Source organism: Haliotis rubra, unplaced genomic scaffold (assembly GCF_003918875.1).
Source record: "Haliotis rubra isolate DU_JTF1 unplaced genomic scaffold, ASM391887v1 Scf271, whole genome shotgun sequence".
Taxonomy (NCBI): domain Eukaryota; kingdom Metazoa; phylum Mollusca; class Gastropoda; order Lepetellida; family Haliotidae; genus Haliotis; species Haliotis rubra.
Window position 1 is genome coordinate 810915 of NW_025766792.1, and position 12105 is coordinate 823019.

The 12105-nt window shown below is 38.9% G+C and overlaps 1 protein-coding gene across 1 annotated transcript; it reads right to left on the reverse strand.

Annotated features, from left to right (window-relative positions):
• Positions 1-237: 237 nt before the first annotated feature.
• On the reverse strand, positions 238-8505 carry LOC124280658 (carbohydrate sulfotransferase 11-like). Its single transcript, XM_046716636.1, has 3 exons — positions 8326-8505; positions 5128-5189; positions 238-1580 (listed from the first exon to the last, which is right to left on the reverse strand). The coding sequence occupies exons 1-3, from the start codon at positions 8432-8434 to the stop codon at positions 459-461; spliced, it is 1293 nt and encodes a 430-aa protein (XP_046572592.1). The 5' UTR covers positions 8435-8505; the 3' UTR covers positions 238-458.
• Positions 8506-12105: the final 3600 nt, after the last annotated feature.

Consider the following 12105-nt stretch of genomic DNA (forward strand, 5'->3'; position numbering starts at 1 on the left):
ACCAAGTGAAAGTATCGTTCGCAGTTGGGATACGATGACGTGTCAACCATGAGAGCGAGCCTGACCACCCGATCCCGTTAGTCGCCTCTAACGATAAGAATGGGTTGCTGAAGACCAATTATAAATAAGATCTTCGCATGGTCTCAAAAAAGACACACACACACACACACACACACACACACACACACACACACACGCACACACGCGCGCGCGCGCACGCACACACACACACACACACACACACACACACACACACACACACGCACACACACACACGCACGCAAAACATGAACCTATATGCTCAGCATCACTACTAACGACACAAAATTCCATAACATAACATATGTTTCAGCACGGCTCCCACTGCGGCCATTTTGAAATTCGGGTTCAAACCTCATTAACAAATAGCGACGACATCATTGGTGATAATAATCCTAGAGAAAGGGAACACTTGGATTTCAGGGAGACCGCTGTTGGTATGCGTACCTCCAAGGAAACAGAGTTTCTGGATATTGCTCGTAACCAAACAGTTTAAAGTCCGACGTGTAATACTTGGCTATTTTGTCCATGGTTTCTCGAGATAGTTTTTTATACTCGTTCAGCATCATTATCTTCTTCTGCAGCCTGAACATCTCGGGTGACAGGTGACGTCGCCCATTTTCTTTGACTATCATTTGAGTTAGAAGAGCCTTAAACGTGATAGTGTCATTTGTCTTTTGAATCAACTCAAGTAGTTCTTCCTTAGGGAATTCCACCGCTGGTAATATGTAACCATTCATCTTAAACGCCGTCCACAAACGTTCAGCCAGCATTAGACTATCGTAACATTGGCGTAAGTGCCTATTGTAGTCCCCGTAGGCAAACGTAAAGTCGACTACCTGCGTAATTTCGTCTGAGACGAACGTTTTGTGTGAATACTTCGTCAGCAGATACCCCAGCCCGACCTTGTTTAGAATATATTTGGCGTCTTTTGAAAATGACTCTTGTTGTCCAATGAAATCAGGATGCAGTCGACACGGGTCACAAATCGATGTGATCGGCAGCCAGTGAATGTTCGGGTATTTCCGTAACATTGTTATGTTCACAAACTCGGGGAATGTTACGAGTTCCGTGACACATGTTTCATTCAGAACTCTTCTTCCAGCTCTGATCGCAGCGATCACTTTACCATACGTCGGCCATGACAGAAACTGCGGAAGAAGAAATTTGTCCACGTATGCGGAGAAGAGCCTCGAGTAGGGATCTCTCACAAACAGGAAGCGATGCGCATGCTCCAAAATGTCCGTTGTGTGTTTGGTAGTTCTGAGTTGTACCATGGGTTTGAAGTACACCTCGAAACGAGAAATGTCGAAAGGACTTGACATCTGAGTTTGGGTTCTGTTGAGGAACATGAATATCCTTCTCCAGAATGTGCAGCCCACTTTTGGGACGGGGCAGTAACCTATGCTGGTGTTACTACCTGGATCTGCGTAGTAATACATTTTGTTATAGACAGAGGCCTTAATCCTCCTCACGGCGCATGCGTCACGGTATCTTTGGAGGCGGGCTTCGTATTCCCCCTTGAGAGGGTCCATTACTTCCTGTAACAACAAAAAAGATATAGAATAATAATAATAATGAAGACGATGATGATGATCATCACGATGGCAAACAATGATAAATCGTCGAAACTGATTTGGAAAAAGATAACATCATACAAAAATGTATAAATAAATTTCTCGATTCCTTAAACCCAAGATTAAATATTTTCGAAAAGTGGGACAAAAACATAATCTCATCAACTAAACAGCTCAAATCTAATGAAAAACAATTTTCAATTTTACTGGCAAATGAAAACAACCAACGGCAGTGACGAGAAAAGACCCGCACTGGATTCCAGTGAAAGGTTTGGGAAGCAGTTGTGGCCTTACCCTGCAACGGCAACCTCCAGGAACCACAGGTAGAGGGGTACCATAAACATGTCCGGGTCGGATTTTTGAGGGAGGTGGGGGGTGGGGGTGGTTTTGCACTGTTGTCTTTCACACATTTTCTCGGGAGTTTCAATGGTCATTTCTAAACTTTCAGGACAAAAGGTGGGGTGCGCACCCCTGGATTATTGCTGAGAGCGGCGTTAAACAACAAACCAACCAATCAACTACTACTACTACTACTACTACTACTACTACAACCCTGGGGCCCGATCCACAAAGCGTTCGTAGCCTACGTTATTCGTAAGAGTTTACGATCGAAAATAAGAAAGTTTACTAATTTTACGACCTATCCACAAAGCGCTCTTAATCTATTCGTAAATTCATTATCTTACGAGCATTGTCGTAAATAAAGATCGTCGCTCTCCTGATGAGGAGGCGACGAATATAGGGGGTTTCCCAATGACGTCATTACTTCAAGGGAATCCCTGCACTCGGTTAGCAGACGACACATTCCGTGTCACCAACACACCGACACGAATTCCAGTCAGTCGCCAGCCACCATCAAGCGCCAGAGAAACAAAAACTGGACCCACACAGAGTTGAGTCTTCTCGTGGAATTTGTCGAGGCAAAACAAACCTTACTATTTTCGTCATTCACGAACAATGTAACAAACATCATGAAGAAAAAGGCATGGGATGACATTTCACAGAGGTGAGTGAATCTATGAATTTGCTTTGAGTACCGAACTAGGTTGAAAGCATTAGAGGCGGTGACTATATGTATGTATCTATGGCCTGTCTCACTAGCCTGTCACCGCACGGTGGTAATTCAGAAACTAGTCTGTAGGAATTAGCTTCATGGAAAGGATATTATAGTCAGGAGCTAACGCTGCAGTCACACTGGAAGCCATTTTTTACTCGCAGAAAGGGACAGCACTCTATCCGTCTTTTAGACGATGTAATTCCTGGATGTATTATTTCTGATTCGGAGTTCAACCCCACCCTGTCTCTCACTATGGATATATCAAAACACCAAGATTAACGCTTGTCGTTCTAACTTTTTAATAAATGTTCATTGACATTTGTTACAGAATTAGTGCAAACAGTGGGGTCAAGAGACTTACCAAAGATGTCAAAAAGTAGTGGATGGACTACAAGTAAGTGCTGAAATACATCAATATTTTGAACATAATATTTTGCATTAAATAAATTCTACCTGCATGGGATATATCATGTTTGTCCTGACAGTATATATACATTTATACTTTTTTGTTTCATTAGGGGTCAAACAAGGAAAAAGGAGGCAGAAAGGAGGAGGGAGGCAACCAAAACTGGTGGGGGCCTCCACCATCAAGCCTGACAGAAATGGAACAGCCGGTGAGCCTACAGTCCTTTCTGAATCATGAATTTCACGTGTGTCTTTATTAAGATATATGAAATACATCTGGGCATATTGTTTACAGTGTATACAGTTGCTGTTGAATTGTAATTTAACAATTTCATTTCAAGGTGTATCATTCCTGCCTTCATGCACTATTCAAGGTTGTGATGGTGGCCTTGAAAGTGAGAAATTTGAATATAAGTTCATGAAATGTTATATGTGGAATTGTTTACAGCTGAAACAATCTCAAATGAAATGTTAATTAATATATTTGACACATAGTGTCTCACAAATAAAGGTGAATTTGAAAATGTAAGGAAACCGATGTAATTAAAATTGATTTACAAAATTGAATAATAATGCAGTTGAGTTACCATACTTTTGGTAGATTGTTCCTTTTTTGATTGTATGAAAATTCTCAATTGTTATTACAATTCATGTTTTACTTACAGACACTACTCCGGCCACCCCTGAGACTCTCCGTGTACTGCCGGATTTGCCACGTGATGGGGCCTACAGTCTACCTACCTACTCAGAGAGTTTGTTGTCAGCAGATGATGTTCTCCAAGGTTGTTAACATGTACATCATGGATATAATGCTCATTAAGTTTAGGACAAGACATTTATAGGGTTCTGTGTGGAGAGAGAATTATGACAGTTTTAAGCAAGTAATCTATCACAACATAATATGACATCATATCTACAATATCATAGTATCACAGGTTTTACTGGAATGGCACAATGACTTGATAGTCCACTCTCTCTATGTGTTCATGTTTCACATTGAGAGAGAAGATGGGTGGTATACATTTAATAGTAAAATGTCTTTACTCAGAATTTCAGATTCATGTGATTATGTTTTCATGTCTATGGCCACATTTCAAAATAAAATGATGTGTATCTTTATTGCAGTTGATGCAGTTGATACAGTTGATGCAGTTGATGCGTTGGAAAGATGATGGCCTCAAAGACTCTCAGTGGTATGTACTGTTATTCATGAAGTTTCAAAACATACATAGATGGAAATTGTATTTTGCTAAAGAACTTGTTTGTGTGTACTTGCTATACTTAGAAGATAAAGCTACTCTGTTTTCAATTTTGCGGTCCTTTATCGTTGATTTAAGACCGCTAAATTTAATTTAAAAACCAAACGCGTCATCGCTGGGTTGCATAATAGGGATAAGAGTTCCATCGATACACCCAAGCACCTTTGGAAATCTAGCAATGTTATAGAAAGATTCCTTGGTGGCTCGTTGGTCTGATGCTGCCTTTGGGAATGATTTTTGTTTCATATGTTTGACAATAGCATCGTTTGTGCGGGTAAATACCCGTGACACAGTGGACTGGGATACCCCATGCAAGTCCGCTAGCTCAGAGAAAAACGATCCCTTACCATAATATCTGAGGGCAATTAAAACCTGTGTTTCCGGCGACAATGCATGGGAACGCTCGGTTTGGAAAGCAAGATATGGTGATAGTGAGTTTACAAGCTCAAAAATGGCATGACGTGGTAGACGATATCGCCCTACTATGCTGTCATCATCCAGCGTATCGAGAACCTGAGTTCGGTCCCGAAATACCTTTGGTCGTGATGGTTTTCACTCTTCTTCAACTAAGCCGAACAGAAAATATGCAGCCATCTTAATTCTCAAGTTACGACAGAAATGTCTGATTTACGATAGGCGCTGGTCGTTCTTAAATTTTCTCTTAACTTTACGAAATGTTTTCACTGAGATAGCTTTGTGGATCGCTTAAGATTTCTGTCTTAAAGTTACGATAGGTTTTACGATGTTCTTAGCGCTACGAACGCTTTGTGGATCGGGCCCCTGTTCTTACCTGGTGTACACTCGAACTGCCAAGAGCCTCCCTTTCTTGAATATTTATACCCATTACTGGACCTAGTGAAAGAAAATAATATCAGAATGTGAGTGCATGACTAAGCGTCTAGCCGAGTGAATGAATACGAAAAACGCTTCAGAATGCGCGAGTGAGTGAGTGAGTGAGTGAGTGGAGCTTGATTCCTTAGACTTTTTAAGACTTCAGCCCTGCTGCTAACTGAAGCACATGCAGCACGTGTTGTGTCTCCTCGTGCGAATGGCTCACCTGTCCGTACAGCAGTAAACTGGGTACCTCGCAGGCTGTAATGGTACTGCTAGCCTTCTGACAGATTGTGTTCTACACTCCCCAGGAAGTTGAAAATGAAATTCAAATGCATATGGATTGGGATAATAATGTTTGCGTTTTAACATACACGTGTGTCTGCGTGCGTGTGGAGTGTTGTGTAATAGCGACACACATAATTATTTTATCATTGTGAATTATTTGACAGTGGGTAAGTAAGAATTTGAACCTCAATATATTCCAGTCAATTTTCGAATCAGGTGAGTTTGTGTGGGTGTAACAGTAAAAAATCCACCAGCCATGTATTGTAACCCTAGGTCATTGTTGAAGAGAAGAAAAAGATATTCCTGGTTGCAATCCATCAGTTTTATACCTGTCCGTCTGACAGTCGACTGTCATCTCTTCTCACCGTGAAGAGTTTTGTCATCCACAAGCTTTAACCCCTTTATGACACTTTTCACCTTCAGGTAATTAATTAACCTCATTTGTTTATGACCTCAAGACAGTTAGTATTAAACTACCAACACTGAATAGACATGCAAAATAGTAACAGTCGCTGATGTATATAATCATATTCATGTTGTTAATTAACATGTTTAATATATTCTCAGTGTCATGTTATAACGAGTAACCAAGGTGAAGGTCAAACGACCGTTGAGTCAACATTTTTTTACATATACATGTACCTCGTTGAGTGCATGATTCAAGATTAATGTAGATTTCAAGTTCATTTAGTGTTTTAAATTAAGGTCAACAAACTTTGTTAGGGCAAAAAACGACAAAATGTAGATCCATTTGGGGGACTAAATTCAGACGCGATGAATGGATGTGTGTCTGTGTAGACGTGGAGCTGGCGATTAAATCGTTTAGCCAGCCATAGTGACAATCTGTGTGGGGTAGTTTCTGGTTAACAGACTGAGTGTTATTTTAATAAATCATTTTGACAAGATGTGTTTTATTTGCTCTTTTAACCCCCTGGATGCCGAGTTGTTTTTTTACTGACACATGTACTGGTGTTGAACAGGGAACATTATGGGAGACGTGGTGTCGCACGGGACCGGATTTACCTTCAAGAATATAATTACGCAAAACAGAATAACCATATTATGTGGATGAAAATGAATGACAAGAATCATATATGTGTAGAGGATTCATCATGAGGTTTTTTTAATTTGGGAAATATCAACCGTGTCTTAGTTTCATCAGCAAATTCCGATTAACGGGACAAGATGATGAATAATGATGAATTCTATTTATCCTTTTCACGTGACACATTCCCTTTTTTGAGAAAAAGGCATCAGAATTGATGTAACATTCTTTTCGAAATCTTACGTATGCATTATGCATGGTGATTCATGCCGTGTTGTGTACCATGGTATACCCATCTGTAAGATACATTTTGGCATATTCAATCAGTGAGAAAAAGATAATCCGAGTATTATGTTTAAAACTGCTTGAGTCTTGCAGAATAACTGAAACTTTAACAGCGATGTCATTTGATTATATATTTGGTATATTTTTACTGATTTTATAACATTCGAATCAAAACGATCTCTCACAGAAAATAAGTTCCACTTCCACTTCTAAATTGCATACGTGTCTATATGTCATAAGTTTATGTAACGGATATAAGTTTTAGTAAAATGATATATTAAATTACAGTTCAGTGTATAGTCGTTAATGACCCATGACCCATATTCTAGACGTATGTTGGGGAATGTTGCTATATGTACACTGAAAACAATATACTGAACTGATATGACATATTTTGTAGATATTTGATAAAAAGACACTACCTGTGTTCAAAATGTTGTTAAAACGCACATTAAGCCACTTTCAGGGCTGCAATCATATACAAAGAAAATACTGTTTCGGTTCTTTGTGATTATGCGTCATTCTGTCACTCGGGACGAAAAATCTTTGGTGTTATGTCATTTATAGATGAGATTTCGATTAAACATTTGTCTATAACTTATGTTTTCGTTGTCGTATTTAACTACATGAATGTTCACGAAAATTTGCACATCCGTTCTCTGACTAATACCTCACTGACCCGAAAAAACTAAAGTCAATCTTTAAGTTAAAGCTAAAGTTACTTCGATGCATATACTTTGTATTACCTAATTCTCTACGACATCTCCCCATGCATATCATGGAAGAATTTAGCCGATGCTTTATGCAGCGAATAAATGAATGGATTTCTTGAATTAGGAGATATACTACATAGTGTAAAATCTGGATTTTGATCTGTTTCCAAAATTAATTGACACAAGTACAGGGCACAACGATCCCTTTTACACCTTTCGTAATTTTTGGTTTTGTATAACAATTCAGACCATTTGTTGGGTAAAACGTTTGCGAAATACAGGGAGGAAGCTGAACGTGAAATATATTTGATGTAAAAATGTAAACGGCAAACGTGATTGTGTATCCAGTACTGTTCATTATGGACTTCGTGTTGATGTATTTTCTAAAATGTGCCAAATACTTCAAGGGCTACTGGTCACGCTTCATAATCATCATTGGTGAATTGATAAACCACCGACGACCGTGATCAATAACAGCCGAGAATTTTTATTGAAAATATAATATTTCGATTTCAAAACACACACAAAGTAACATCATGATTATCAGGCAGAAAATGCTCAAATGTAGCTAAGTTTTCAAAGTCCGTTTGGAGGAATTGTGCTTTGACAAAAGTGGCTGATATCACAGAACAGACATTGTCCAGGTAATTCAGAACTGTGTTCTAGAATATTCGTTACTGATCATGAATGCAAGTTTTTCATCGTTGGTGTTCCAAGTAATAGGATAATTGATATGATTAACTGCAAATGAAGTAAGGATTTGGAATACCTGTAAATATTCCGTATCATATATTATTCTTATAAAAATTACAACACATTTACTTACCTAAAGGTAAATAATTCTGTGAGATATATCCATATATGGTACAACCTACGAGACAAGCTACAGTAAGCACTGTATATCCGTACACACTCGGAGACAGGGGAGACGTCATAGTAGTGTGCTAACACCTGCACGACTGCGGCCCCAGTAGCAGGGAGCTTTCACTCAGTGTTCCAGGGAGCTGTCCGTAGTCTCGCCTGCGGCTTTAGAATGAGTGAGTGCATGCTGTTTAGTGCCGCGTCAGCAACTTTGCAGGTATTCGAGATGAGGCTTCAGAATGACCGAGCAAATCGTTACTCGATAACGAACTACACTTTTCATTACATTAACAGGAAGAAAACACGTATGAAGGAATGTTTCTTGCAATACGTATTCAATAATTGAATAATTTGCTGAAACGTTTGCGATATTCAGGGACGGAGCTGAACGTGAATATATCTGATATAAAAAGCGTCTTGTAAACGGCAAACGTGATTTTGTAAACACTATCCATCCAGTACTGTTCGTTATGCGTTCGTGTTGACAAATAATTCAAGGCCTATTGGCCACGTTTCATAATGGTGCAATACGTATTCAATAATTCATCCATTTCTTGTGTTATCGATAAAGTATTGTGTCATCTTCCATCCAAAAAGAAATACTCTTCATGAATTAGGACCAGCAATCGGTTATAGTTGGGCTGTCAATCATTTTACGACAATATCGTATTGGCCTCAGTTGGTCTAATGAGGAATATCTGCTTATAATAATAAATGATAATGTGTCATATAGCTCAAAACTCCACATCAGCTCATAATCATCTTACAGATGGAGATGAACCTCCTAAGTGAACCTTTGCGATAAAGTGTTCACCATCAAGCATATGTTTGACTGTGTGGTTTTTTCAACTGCAAGGGATTCACATTCTGAAGCAATACATCTGAAAGATCTGTTTTCCCGTGTGAGCGGGCATCTCATTATGAACTTCTTGAGAGAAATTGGTCTCTATCATAAATTGTAACCATATATTTGTGTGACAAATTGGCTGTTTTTTAAGTTTGGCGTTACGACGTGTTCTATTTGTAGATGATATTGTAATGAAGAAATATGTATTTAAAGAAACTCTTTTAAACTTTGTAATTAACATGGACTTATGTATCTGCCCAGACTTGGTCTCGTCGCTATATGGCTGAAACAATAGCGATGCGAACACACTAACCACTAGGATACCATACTGTCATATTTCACGGAGACATATATCTATACTGTCTGTCTGTATGTCTGTCTGATTGTTTATATTATCTGTCGGGGCGGTGGGGTAGCCCAGTGGTTAAAGCGTTCGCTCGTCACGCCGAAGACCCGGGTTCGATTCCCCTACATGGGTAAAATTTGTGAAGCCCATTTCTGGTGTCCCCCGCCCTAATATTGCTGGAATATTGCTAAAAGCGGCGTAAAACTAGACTCACTCACTCACTCACTTATATTCTCTGTCCACTTACCTGGGTGTCTCTCTTGTCTGCAAGTGTTTATCGGCCATCAGATACCTGCATTACTTCGGGTCTTCCTCCCTCATTGAGCAGTCACGTCCAGATATAAATGGAATGGTATTTAAAGAAGGGTAAACTCACTCACTCAATGTTTCAAATTGGTCTAGTGGCTGTGTATGTCTACCTGCATGAGTGTCTCTTCCGTGATTCTCTGTATGCAGGTGTGTTCGTGTATTTCTTTGATTATGTGGATTTTCCAAAAAGTTGATCTAGTGCTTTTTAAAAATTTGACAAAAGAGTAAATATTGATAATTTTTTTCAGAAAATATTTCTCGCTAATGATATAACGCTATCACGTCCGCGCTATAACGGGGAATTAGTGACAACTGATATTCGTTGACAACGGAGAATGAACAAGTTCAGAAGTATTTCCGTGTTAGAAGGGTTTACAGTTTAATCAGAATACATTTTCTGAATTTGGGACTTTTGGAAACAGTATATAGAATTTATAACCGTATTGATTTAGTTAGCTTGTGCTTGCAGATCATCAGCAACCAGTAAAGGCACTTTATACCGGTATGTACCGGGCATGTATTGATATTGTTTGTTGTTTGTTGTTTAACGCCGCACTCAGCAATATTCCAGCAATATGGCGCATGCCTGTAAGTAAACCAGTGATTAACAGCATGAGCATCGATCTCCACAATTGGGATACGATGACAGGTATCAACCATGTCAGCGAGCCTAACCACCCGACCGCGTTTGACGCCCTGAATTCTCTCATTTAATATATAGGTATTTCAGTCAATGTCCTATTTTTACTTCTCAAATGGAATATAACAACGCAACATTTAACCGACATTGTTGAGCTGAATTCACCGAGTCATTTCTTAATCTATTTGAAGCAGTTTTCATGCCTTAAAATAGAATTGCCTATATTTGGTTAGATAACATACAACATGCTAAATGTTTGACCCAGCACGTGGACAAGTGCACTCTCTTTTCACTTTGCCAACATGGCTGCTCTCTAATCTCGAAGCTTTTGGGTCCCGAGTGTCACCAATTCTATCGCTGAGGAAAATTTAAAAAAAATAGAAATAGAATACAATAAAAAATAAATAAATAAATAAATAAAATAAATAAAAAATAAATAAATAAATAAAATAAATAAAAAATAATGTGATGTTCCACAAGACATTCCAGATGCATCTCATACGGCACCGAAGACAAATGTCGGGTAGTGCTAATATCGACGTTTCCTCCCATCGTGAACTTTTAGCTGTTTTTATTTGTATCCATCAGTGATGGAGAATGGAAGCAGGGTTAGAACAGAAATATGAAACTCTGGACAATGGAGAATGGCTCTGTGCTAATTTTATGTGTCGACTGCCCAGGTGAAACAAAAAGTTAACCCAGCAAGCTAGATGAAATAGGATTCAATGTGAAACCAACAGATAAAAAAACCCCTCCCTGTCATTATGTAATTAAGAAATAAACTATCTAGGTTCATTAGTTTATCAGACTGAGTACAAATTGCTACAACATAATTACAATGGCAGTACAAAGCAGAGAGACAGTGCAAAATTCAGTGGCAGAATAAAATGCAATTGCATTGACGACAACAAAATATTAAGTGACCAAGTCACAATTCACCAAGCAGAAACAGTGGTCATACCCGTGGCTGGGTATCCAAGGTGAGAAGTGATCTACAACAGCGTTATTCATGTAATGCGAAATATTAGATACATGCTCTTGTCCTCTTACACTGTGTCAATATCTTTTAAAATGTTTCATATCATGCATGGGACGGTGGGGTAGCCTAGTGGTTAAAGCGTTCGCTCGTCACGCCGAAGACCCGGATTTGATTCCCCACATGGGTACAATGTGTGAAGCCAATTTCTGGTGTCCCCCGCCGTGATATATGACTGAAAGCGGCATAAAACTAAACTCACTCACCTATATCATGCTAGACTAGACTACTGATGTTAAAGAAGAATCTAGATAACACTTGACTCCAAAAACATCTAAATATAGTAACGTATACACAACTGATTAACCCCCACCCCCAAAAATAAATTTAGTACGTTCCTGATAACTCAACTTATTATGTCTAAAACACAATATTCAAATCATATAATGAACAGATACAATTTAATTCAATTACAACATTGTTCCAACAAGATTCCAACACTTTTAGGGCACTAAGAACATTGGTCTGGAAAAATTCAGCTTTAATTCAATGTCTGACCAGACAATCTATTCACCTTGACACGGGTTCCAGAATTAGAACAGATTACAAAGATAAATCGCTCGGAAT